At 40.5% G+C, this 12737-nt stretch overlaps 1 protein-coding gene across 3 annotated transcripts in view; it reads left to right on the top strand.

Moving 5' to 3' along the window:
- Positions 1-12737, top strand: part of STXBP4 (syntaxin binding protein 4) — a 166212-nt gene that overhangs the window by 145111 nt on the left and 8364 nt on the right. For all 3 annotated transcript variants that reach the window (XM_030295827.1, XM_030295828.1, XM_030295826.1), the window contains one exon: positions 1787-1844. In XM_030295827.1, coding sequence (XP_030151687.1) covers positions 1787-1844 — 58 coding nt within the window. The remainder of the gene's footprint in view (positions 1-1786; positions 1845-12737) is intronic.

The raw sequence follows: 12737 nt of genomic DNA, 5'->3' as shown, positions 1-12737 counted from the left end.
TCCCAGAAATGCTTATTTTCTACTTCAAATAGGAATACTTATTCACTAAGAGAGAAAAGAAACTCCTAGGTGGCCTGAGTTAATCTACAAAGGAAACAGTTGCAGAATTTTTTAGCCAAGGTCTCATTTTATATAACTTGTGTTAATGGCCTGGAAATAGATATAATTTAATAAAGCTTGCTTTGTTTTCCTTAGTTATAAAAACAACATCCCCAGAACTATTCTCAAAGAATATTCTTTGGGCGCTAGGGTAGCTCAGTTGGTTGGGCGTCTGACTCTTGGTTTCCGCTTAGGTCATGATCTCACGGTTCATGGGAATCAAGCCCCATGTCAGGTTCTGTGCTGACAGCTCAGAGCCTGCTTGGGATTCTCTCTCTCCCTCTCTCCCTACTCCTCCCCTGCTCGTGCACATGTGTTTTCTCTCTCTCTTTCTCTCTGTCAAAATAAATAAACAAATAGAATATTCTTGAAGAAATAGAGTAAGGTGGGGGCACCTGGGTGGTTCAATCGATTAAGTGTCAAACTTCAGCTCAGGTCATAATCTCACAGCTTGTGAGTTTGAGCCCCACGTCAGGCTCTGTGCTAACAGCTCAGAGCCTAGAGCCTGCTTCAGATTCTGTGTCTCCCTCTCTCTCTCTGCCCCTTCCCTGCTCACACTGTCTCTCTCTCTCTCAAAAATAAAATAAAAACATTTTAAAAATTATTTAAAAAAAAGAAATAGAGTAAGGTTTTATTTCATTTAAATAATTATTTGTTGTGCCTTTTTCCTCTCCTTATGATGAGACTTGGGGGGGGGGGGGGTGAAACCTAATGGTTTGTTGTGATAGCTCAGTTACTTTCCAAAGAAGTTGGCTCCCTGAGCCATGGAGTCTGTTCTTTAGTGCGTTTGTGTATATTATACCCAGCAGTGGATCCATGACAAGCCAGGATCAAAGGACTGACCCAAAAGGTCAGTTAAAATCCTGAGCGGTATGCAGGGATGGATGCAGCAGAGGGATAAAACCATGTTGTTCTAGAGGGGTACAAGCCATAGCTGGAATATAAGAGAATGTGGCTACCTCAACATGGGCCTGTTGTCTTGATATGATGAGGACACAAATGTGCTCGTTTACAGAAATACGGCCATATAATTTCTCGCTTACTTCAATCTGCATTTCTTTATAGCTCACTAACTCAATCCCATTACAGAAATGAAAGCTACGTTTCGCAAATTGTTTGGCCGTTTATGTTTAATGCACAAAATCTTAATTAACAAAATAAAATGCTGCAATCCATTGTAAATCACTTTGCTAAACTTTCAGCCTTCATGAGGAATTTGGTCTTGTCCAGAAGCTGCTTTCAAGCCCCTGCTGATCTGGCACTCATGCACCAATTCCCTGTGGAGCTGAAAGAATGTAAAGGGAGCCAATTAAGGAAACTTTGAGCCAAAATAGACAAGCAGGGGCCATCTTGTCCATCCTTCTGCCTTCAGGCAAAAACCATCCCCTGCACCAAAAATTTGTGCTTGAATCCTGCTGACAAAAATGCTCACCCCGTGTAAATGACAAGTCATAATCCAGTTAATGCAACTAAAGCAGATTGTTAACTGTTCGAGACTTATTTATTGTGTTCTAAAGATGCTGAGTAGGAAAGCTCATCTGAATTGTTTTAATTCCTCCCTTCTAGAAAATTATTTTGTATGAGAAATGTACTCAAATAATTGTAAAGATGTGGGAAGTTTGCATCCAGGAAATAAAGTTATCTTTATCATCTTATTAAATGTATTTTTGGTTTCCTTTCACTGTAGGTCTACCTTATGGGTGGGAGGAAGCTTACACAGCAGATGGAATCAAGTACTTCATCAAGTAAGTACAAGCATCTCAACCAAGTAAGCAATTTTCTTCACATCTGGAGAGAACCTGGAAGTTGCAGAATAATCAGCAAAACCAAGAAACCCTCTTGGAGGTTACAAAAATTAGTAACAAGAAATGAAGCCTCACCATTTTCATTTCATGTGATTTAAATGCTAATATCAGATATTGTTTTGGGGGGGGAAAAACCCTAGTAATTATTTCAAGGGAAACAGCAAAAAGTTGAAACAGGATCATAATTTGAACTTAAATGTTGGCTGCCTGAATTCACTTCTGGCTAAAAGTATTAATACTCATGAAAAGTTAATATCTAAAGAAAAAAATCAACTTTGTATGTCTTAAAACTCAATAATGTTAATAATAATCAGCAGTTTTAATATTTTACAACATACACAGTTCATTCATTCTGCAAATATATTTTGAGCATTTGCTCTATGCCACGCAATGTTCCATGCCTTGGAGATACAGGAGTAAAATATACTGGCTGGTTCTCTGATATCATGGAATTTATACAACAGTAGGGAAAGACAAAAAGTAAATAACTAAAGAGATAAATGAGGCATAATATGAACAAACTCTATTTCAGCGGATTCTCAGAATATCTTTTTTTTTTTTTATTTTTATTTATTTTTTTTTTTAATTTTTTTTTTTAACATTTATTTACTTTTGAGACAGAGAGACAGAGCATGAATGGGGGAGGGTCAGAGAGAGAGAGGGAGACACAGAATCTGAAACAGGCTCCAGGCTCTGAGCTGTCAGCACAGAGCCCGACGCGGGGCTCGAACTCACGGACCGTGAGATCGTGACCTGAGCCGAAGTCGGACACCTAACCGACTGAGCCACCCAGGCGCCCCTCAGAATATCTTTTGAAGTATGTGGCCTTATTTTGTGTTTTATGGATGGACAACATAAGAGCTTAGAGCAGTTGCCCAAAAATCCATAGCTACTAAATTACCAAACCAGAATAGAATCCAAGTCTTTTCACTGCAGGATTGTCAGCAATAGAGACCTGCCTTTGAAAGCCTCAAGAGTAATACCTGTCCTAGCTGGACTGGTTAGCTTTACCCTGGAAACTCAGTCTGATCTACTTCCATTGTGTTCTGGTTAGCTCCCTTCGTGTCACAAGTGGTGTTACGAAATCACAAAGGGGAATCCCAAAGACTCCTGACACCTGAAAGACTCCCTTAATTGTCCTTTTTAGTAATGTGTTCTTGTTATGCATTTGGAGAGGAAAAGGGAGGTATGTCCTTGATGTCCTGTCAAGTGTGCAAGTATTTTCCAAAGCAGTATTCAAATTTTGATTCTCAAGCTCTGTGACTTTACACAGGTTCCTATGTCACTCTTCACCTCAGTTTTCTGATCATAAAATAAGGGAAGTATTGCCTACTTCTTTGAGTTGTTAAATGTGATGCTCCTAGCATAGAACTTTGAACACAGTAGATGCTGAGTAGTCGTTATTAATTTACAGTACGGAGAAACCCATAATTGTTGATGGGGAAAAACATAAAAAGTCATATGACCATTGAAAACATTGAGAACTCAAAAGTCCATACTTAAAAAGAATTGAGAAAAAAACTAGGAATAAACTTGGCAAAGCATTTTTGTGATGTATATTTTTTCTTGTGGTCCCTAGCAAAAAGTAATTAGTAAAGCAAAGGCACAGTTTATAATGTGTGGAGAAAGGGACATTTGGAATAGAGGACCCAGGATTCCCATGCAAAGATTACATTTAGTGCCATACTGCTCACTGCCAGAATCCTATCTCTTCTGGAAGGAAAGTTGCCCCCTGCTATGCTAAGTTAACTGTGTTCAGTTCCTGGAAGATTTGAATCATAATACTGTAGAGGTGGCAGGAAAATGAAAACCACATTCACGTTTGCACTGGGTTTCTTTCTCATACTTACTTTGTAATGATTAAGGGAAAAGATGGAGGGGAGAGGAAAATGAGCATTTACAGAGCACGGCCTGATGATGCTCAGTTGTCAGGCATATATTAGGTGGATTTTTGTATGCATTGCATCATTTAATTCTCCCAATGGTATGGAGAGTGGACCCCACTTGGCTCTTATTAGGATGCTATTATGGTGGTGGTGAGCTGCATCCTGTCTCTTCAGCCATGTCTGTCTCCTAGAAAGTCCCCAAAAAGAAATGCCAGATCAAAGGAAGGCAAACTAGCATTCATTGTTAACTGGGGTTCTGGTTCAAAGGCCTTTGAAAAAATATCTAAATGAGTCTGGACCCTGTGAGCACTCCTTAGCCTCAGCCAGCTGTCAGTATATCCTCACCCAAAGCTGAGTGTCAGAGCCTAACTGGTGCCATATGAGGAAAGGATACTAAGGACACAGTCACTAAGATAAAGACAAGGAGGAAGCGAGAGTGTTTCCCATTGCCTGGTACCCAGCTGGCTTAAGCCACTGTGCCTTGGGGACTGGAACAATAGTCTTGGTCTGGTGTCTGCTACAAAGAAGAGTAGCATCCAAGGAGAGGAGAAGAGAGAGGGTAAACAAGCCATTTGTCTGCCTTCAGATCTAACTCACAGTCCTGTGGAAGGAACAGAAAGAGACGCTACATTTATATAGTCTACTCCAGCATAGAAAATACATCCCTTCAACCTGCCCTTTGGAACTCCGCTGATTCTCTTCCTTGACCTTAATCTTGACTTACAAAGAAAGCATTACAGAAATGATAACATAGATTTGTTCCCCAGAGGACACTGGTGGGTATCAGTGTCTCACCATTAGAGTTGGAGACCCTATGTGGAAAAGAGACTAACTTGATCAGGGCCACACGGTAGGAAAATTGCAGAACCAAGGTACGTAAAGCCACCCCCCAACACACACACACACCCATGCTTTACCACCTCCACGTCCTCATTTTAACATAGTATGTTTCCATGTGACAAGAAAGATATTTTAAACAGATCTTGATTTGGGGAGAGCTCTATACTTTATCCATTTTTTTAAATAGCAGAACAGAAACTTAGTTCTAAGAATAAGTAGTTATCTCCTGGAGATTAGAAAGGTCACATAGTGAAGATAGGAAAACCTAACACTATGCCAGTTCTTCCTTTACCTGGCCTCATGGAGGAATGAGCTGCTTGCCATGAGTTAGGTTTTTCTGCTAGAAGTTGACCCCATTCAAGCACCAACATGTATTTTAGCTTAACTATTCTTGATGAAAGTTTTACTTAATAAGTGTTACATACTTCCTTGTCTTCTTATATCGAGGCCACTTGGGTCCAAATGCTGATGTCTCCACAGCATAGCTGAACGATCTTAGACATGTTCACTTACGCTCTCTGGGCTTTAATTCTCCATATTTATGGACTGGTAAGAATATTAGCACTTCGTAGGGTTCTCGTCCAGAATGAATGAGCTTATGTACATGAAAAACCTACCATAGCACCTGACCCAAAGTACATACAGTAAAGTTTAGCCCTAACTCACTCCCTCCCCTCACTGTTAACATTTTGATAGGGGGTTACTTCCTAGCTCTTAGCTGTTATGTTCAGATAGGTGATGTTGCCACATAAGTAATGGCTGCGTAAGCAAGTATCCATTGTATGTCTTTCTTGGAACTATTTATTTAGCTTTTTTGTTTTATTTTTTTAATCTTCATCCTCTCACTTACCCCAGCTAAAATTGTGAGCCTGGATAACCTTAGCTTTTGGGGTAAAAGCAGTTCAATTACCAGGTAAATGTACTTTGGAGGCAAGAAATAACAACTAATGAACTCAGGCCATTGCCTCTCTCACCTTAACTTAAAAAGAACAGTCTGAAATTGCCCTTCCAGAACACCGGAGGAGATGATGGTCTGTATACATAGAATCTCTTCCCTGAAATTGACACCTGTCACTGTCTTCCCCAAAATTCAGTTGTTACATCTGATGGAAGCCAAGCCTCAGGCAAAGGAATAACTGTCATTGCTGTCCCAAGAATGCCCAGATGAATATAGTCCTCATTGAATATTCCTATCCATCCACATGTCCACTGCACACCTATTAATACTTTATAGTAATCATCTACTTAAGTTCTGATGTAAGAAAAGAAAGCGTTTTACCCGGCATACACAAATTTAATCAAATGTTGGCATTGCTAGAGCCGGCGTTTCATAGAAGTAACAAACATGTGTGTTTGTATATATGTGTATGTGTGTATACTAATATGTGTATGCAATATGCACATAGGTAGGGCTTGCCCACTTGCTATATATATATATGAGTGTGTGTGTGTATACATATATACACACACACATGCATACCAGCACATTCGAGGGAAAACTTTTGTATTGTCTCCTTAGAAAGTGGCAGCATTCTTTTTTTTTTTAACGTTTATTTATTTTTGAGACAGAGAGAGACAGAGCATGAACAGGGGAGGGGCAGAGAGAGAGGGAGACACAGAATCTGAAACGGGCTCCAGGCTCTGAGCTGTCAGCACAGAGCCTGACGCGGGGCTCGAACTCACAGACCGTGAGATCATGACCTGAGCCGAAGTTGGACACCTAACCGACTGAGCCACCCAGGCGCCCCAGAAAGTGGCAGCATTCTTAAATTTAATGACAAAATGCCAGTTATCTTGATGGTGCTATGATGAAAGTATCTGATTAACTTACCTGTTTTTCTAGCCAATTTCTTCCCTTTGGAAGTTGCATACTATTATAGATTTATAGTAGTCCTTTGATATGATTCCACTTTAAAATTTATTGTAGAATTGAACAAAATTATGTCGGGAGTTATGTTTGATAGTAAAGCTGAATGTAATTATTACAAACTAGACATTGCTGCCACATTGCCTTCATTGTATTCTTTTCTTTATGGAAAAATTCAGATTCACTGTGATCAGTGATCATAATTGTATTAATTCTCTATTGCTGCATGATAAATTTCTCCCAAAGTTCGCAGCTTAAAACAGCAAACATTTATTTTCTCACCCAGTTTCAGAGAGTCAAGAATCCAGGTGTGGTTTTACTGGATCATCAGCTCTTTCTCTCTGGTTTTCTCATGAAGTTGCGATCAAGTGGTTAGCCAAAGCTAGGGATCGAAGAGTGCCTTAGTGGGGCTGGAATATTTGTTCCAAACTCACACGTGTGGCTGTTGGCAGGAGGTTTCTGTTCCTCACCACAGCACGGACCTTTCTCCAAAGGGCTTTACACAACAAGGCAGCTGGCTGTGCCCAAAACAAGAGACAAGAGAAAGAGTGAGAACAAGAGAAACATGAAGAAAAAAGCTACAGTGTCTTTATGACCAGTCTCAAAAGTGGGTGACATACCATCACTCCTGCCATATGCTATCGGTCACATAGACTAACCCTGGTACAGTGTAGAAGAGTATAAATGCCAGAAGGTGGGGATCATTGGGACCTCTCTTGGAGGAGCCTGCCACAATGCTATTTCACAATATAATGTAAGTAAACATATTTTATATATGTGTGTGTATAGCCGGTATATCTATATAAATAATGCAAATATCTAAGTATTAGACACTTGCTTCAAACATGAAATTATCTCCGTTTAGTGATTTTTCCAGTAGGTGTAATCATTTGTTTTTTGTTTTTTTTTTTTTAATTTTTTTTTAACGTTTATTTATTTTTGAGACAGAGAGACAGAGCATGAACGGGGGAGGGTCAGAGAGAGGGAGACACAGAATCTGAAACAGGCTCCAGGCTCTGAGCTGTCAGCACAGAGCCCGACGGGGGGCTCGAACTCACGGACCGTGAAATCATGACCTGAGCTGAAGTGGGCCGCTTAACCGACCTAGCCACCCAGGCACCCCAAGCATTTGTTTTTAAAAGTTACTTATGCTTGACTTATAATTCTCCGTGTATTCATTTGTGTTGATACACCTTTAATGTGAGATCTCTCCTCATGTTATAAAACGTTTGTCCATTACATAGGAAGCAGTATACTTTCCAGCATTATCAATGCCTATCAGTATAACCTAGAAAGTCCATAATTTCTGAATAAAACAAAAGCTTCTATCTGGAGCAGGGAAGGCAAATAGATTTCACCTCACTGTCTCAAGCATTGTTTTGTGAAGAGTTCAAAGTCTATGTTCAGCCTCAGTGACGTCTGATCAATTAGACGTCTGCTGTGGGTTCAGGGGGCAAGAGGTGTAGGGGCACAGGCCACATCTTTGCAGTCTTTGGTCTTCAGAACATTTTGCTAGCCCAGGAACTCTGCCAGGATGAACAGTGACAGTACACAGGGTAAGTTGAAATACTGAACATGGACATTGTTTACAATGACAATCCACCCAAAAAAAGTTCTTATGAGACAGTATTTAAAAGCTTTGCCTTGGGGTGCCTCGGTGGCTCAGTCGGTTGAGCGCCTGACTTCAGCTCAGGTCATTATCTCACAGTTTGTGGGTTTGAGCCCCACATAAGGCTCTGTGCTGACCACCTGCTCAGAGCCTGGAGCCTGCTTCAGATTCTGTGTTTCCTTCTCTCTCTCCCCCTCCCCTGCTCACGCTTTGTCTCACTCTGTTTCTCAAAAATAAATAAATGTAAAAACAAAAATTTAAAAGTTTTGCCTTAATGACTCCAAAAGGTAACTGATGTCTGGCAGGCATGGCTTTCTTCATTTCTCTCCAGTCTGAGAAATTAATGTTCCTAAATGATTGTCTGATTTGAAGTAGGACATCCTATGAGGTTGTTCCCAGGTAGGAAAGAATGTGGATCATAACATGTATGAATAAGACTTGCCATTGTCAGCCAACTGTATTAATTAAAGGCTCAAGTTACATCGTGTCCTCTCATTTATAAAATAAATAGAAAGCACAAAAGAGGAAAATTTGAGGTTGTTTTCTTACCCCCTATTTTACAAGTAGAGCCTATGCTAGGTAATTCTAATGTAATTAGAAATTAGAGAGATCAGAGGGGAAGGAAGAATGGATCATTTCTGTCTTGGAAATAAAAAGCTACTACTTTTGACTTTTCCTAAATCCTTGGCAGACTATTTTAGCTCCACTTTAGTGGACACTGTCAGGAGCCCTCTCTCTGAAGACATCATTAATTTGGCTGCTTTGATTCATTTTGGGTGGGCTAAGGAATACCCATTCACAGACTTACTATAAGTGTAAGGCCCCCTTGATGAGGTATCAGGGCAATTTCTATGCACTTAACTCCATTTTAGAGGAGAGTGCATGTAATCCCCTCACCATCTTCTGCCTGCCTGAGAATCCTGAGCATTTCATTCTTAATGAGACTGTAATGAAGAAATAAAAGATGAATTGAAGGAGGAAATATGGAACTTTTAAAATATTTTGTCCCTGAACACTTCTTAGATATGAATAAATTGTACTGAAACCACTGGTTTGGATGTAAACATCTATGTGACAGTGGGTTTAGAATACCCAGTAACTAGTACAATGCCCGGTATGCGTAGGTGCTAAATAAATATCAAATGCATGAATACTGTCACTGGCAATTTAGGAAAGCAATTGGTGAGAAAAAAAATGCAGACTCTAGTCTCAGACAGACTTGGGTTCCTTTAGTTTATGTACCACTTGTGAGTGTGACCTTGATTTAATTGATACTGTTTTCAGCTGTCTGCACTCCCTTTACTCATTCAAAAACAAGGATAATAGTTGGCGCACCTGGGTGGCTCAGTCAGTTAAGCATCCAACTTCAACTCGGGTCATGATCTTGCAGTTCATGTGGGGTTCGAGCCCCACATCAGGCTCTGTGCTGACAGCCTGGAGCCTGCTTCAGATTCTGTGTCTCCCTCTCTCTCTGCCCCTCCCCCACTTGCGTTTTCTCTCTCTCTCTCTCTCTTTCTCTCTCTCTCTCTCAGAAACAAACGAAACAAGGCTAATAGTTTATGTCTCCTTGGATTGTTTTGAGAATTGAATAAATAAGGGAGGTAAAGCCCCTGGCAAAATACCTGGCACATGGTGAGCACTTAACAGAACTTAGTTCTCCCTCCCTTCCTTTATTTTATAGTATTGCTATTTGGCAATGGAGGGGCTTTAAATGACAGCTCAGCTTTATTTTGCACAGCTGCAAATAGAAACCACTAACCAAAACCTGCACCTATGCCACTCTCCAGCCAGTCATAAGCCCTGTGACAGGAGCCGAGAGGTTGCATTGCTCAGGAGCTGGAGGAGACAGCTAGCTCTAGATTTTCTATAAATACCTACGAAGGGGTGTAGCAGTATGAAGTGCTGTATGAGCAACTGTCATTTAAATGAAAGGCCAGCCAGCTGGCTTAGGTTATACAGAATGGCAAAGCCCATGGACATGAATAAAACATCCAGATCTAGACAGCCAGCATCAAACTCTTTCCCCCCATTTGACCAATGACAGGTATAACTGAGGCATAAAGCATGTTTTTTAGCATTTCATTGGGATACTATAAGCAAATCCTCTGGGATTCCAAGAAGTACTTTGGAAATGCATCACCTCTCTGGGGGTTATACTTTTATTTAGCCAGATGTGGAATTCTCTTTGCCTCCAGTACCCTTTATTTTAAATTTATTAACAAATACTAACTTTTATGTCAGACACTTTCCCTTCCAAATTTGGTTGCTGTATTAGTCTGCTAGGACTGCCATGACTGAGTGGCTTAAATAACAGAAATTAATTTTCTCATAGTTTTGGAGGCCAGAAGTCCAAGGTCAGGATGCCATCAGGATTGATTTCTGGTGAGGCCTTTCTTCCTGGGATATGGACAGCTACCTTCTCATTGTGTCCTCACATGGCCTCTTGTCTGTGTGCACAGAGATCGAGCTCTGGTGTCTCTACCTCTTCTTACAAGGATACTAGTCCCATTGGACCCAGGGCCCCACCTCCATGACCTCATCTAACTTTACCTCCCCAAAGGCTCTGTCTCCAAATACAGCCACATTATGGATTAGGGCTTCAATATATGAATTGGAGGGGGTAGGGAGCACAATTCAGTTCACCACAGCTGATTCTTTCTTAAATTACTTTTCATAAGATCTCCAGCACCTTCTTTTTCTTCATCCAATAATCTCCATTACAATGTAGTATATAATCTTCCTATACATTTACCAAGTTTTAGGCAAACTGCAAAAATTAATCCAAACCAGTGCCTTTTCTCTTGTGCCTTAATCTTCATGGATGAAGCAGTTAAGGGGAGGGAGAGTGTGGTAGGGAGAATAATGGCTCCCAGTGGTGTCTACGTGTTAATCTCCGCAAACTTTGAATACATTAGGTTACGGGCTAAAGGGGCATAAAGGTTGCAGGTGAAATTAAGGCTGCTACTAGCTGATCCTAAAATAGGGGGACTAGCCTGGATTATCCAGGTGGGTCCAATATAATCACATGAGGCCTTAACAGTGGAAAAGGGAGGCAGAAGAAGAGGGTCAGAGAAAGAGATGTGACAGTGGAAGCAGGGACAGATAGGCTATGTTGCTGGCTTTGAAGATGGGGGCTAGGAATCACAGAACGTGGATGGCCTTTGAGCTGGAAAAGCAAGGAAACAGAGTCCCCACTAGAGCCTCCAGAAAGGAATGCAGACTTGCCAGCACCTTGATTTTAGCCCAGCAAGCACCTGTTGGACTTCTGTGCTACAGAACTGTAAGCCAGTGACTTTGTGTTGTTTACAGCCACTAAATCTGTGGGAATCTGTTACTGCACCAATATAAAACAAATACAGGGAGTCAGAGATAGAGGGGACAGGGTGATGGTTATAAGGGACCTAGAATGTGTCCAGGCATGGATCTAGAGGATGTATTCATGTTATCTCTTAACACTGTTGAGGCAGGTGTGGCATGTTTTCTATATTAGGGAACTGAGACTCAGAGTTTAAGTAAGTGTCCCAGAGACACACAGTCAACCCAGTTAGCACATGGGCGATCTGGAATTTCAAATGAGGTCTGCATAGTCTATATGAAAGAACAGTGGCCACGGTCTACATCCACACCCTAGTTCTGCTACCGTGTGAACGTGGACAGGATGCTTGAACTACCTTAGCCTCCGTTTCTGCAATTGTAAAACTTGTAGCGAAAAGTTAGGTTAATGAGATTTGCACGAAAAGCAAATTGGGAAATCAGTATCAAAGAACATCGTAAAGTACAAAATGCTAATCTGATGTAAAGTCTTATCCAGCTGCCACATATCTAAACATCTATATCAAAAGAATGATCCAGGATATTGAAAGGGTTGAAGGATCTTCTTAGATCTCACCTAAACTTTGTTACTTAGCATTAACCAAGCCCCTTTATGAAAAGTCTCCATCCTTTTGTTGGATATTAGATGCCTAGAAACATGGCTTTGGCTACATCCTGAATTACTTCAGAGGCTGAAAATCCCAGTGTAGTAAAATCACTTCAGTAAAGGTTAGAGACTTGAGGGGTAGGGTGAGCTCTTAGCTAGACTACTTACCATTATGTTTGTCTTTGGTAGCATTTTATGCTCTACCGGTGTTACTAACACAAGATTTGTTTAGCGAACTATAGTGTTTGTTTGATGTAAATAATTATAACTTAAATCCTGGGATTTGAGTAAGTTTACATACAACTCTGGCTATTTAGCAAGTAAACTCTAGTCAAAATTGTTTGAATCATCATAGTGGTTCAATTTTTACCTACTACCAAGTATATGAATAGACCTTTTCAAGTTACTTGGATATTAGAATATGGGTGAAGAGGGTTAGTGGTCCTGGTTATTTGGTAACTTTTAGGCTATTTATATAATTTGAACTCTTTCCTGATAACATATTTCTGAATCATTCCAGGTGAAGCTACTGCATTTTCACATCTGAAGATTGTTTTATCTGATCCTCAATTATAAATAAGCTGGTCTACCACTTTTGAGCATTTTTTTATTTTTGGTATAATAATATCAGCGAAATGCCTGGTGGATCTATGCATCAAACATTTATTGACCCTCATTTTCTGTGAGCCTGACACCGAGGCTGTAAAGATGC

This window comes from Lynx canadensis, chromosome E1 (assembly GCF_007474595.2).
Source record: "Lynx canadensis isolate LIC74 chromosome E1, mLynCan4.pri.v2, whole genome shotgun sequence".
NCBI classification, from domain to species: Eukaryota; Metazoa; Chordata; class Mammalia; order Carnivora; family Felidae; genus Lynx; species Lynx canadensis.
The sequence above is the reverse complement of the archived record's forward strand: the minus strand, read 5'-3'. Positions and strand labels throughout refer to the sequence as shown.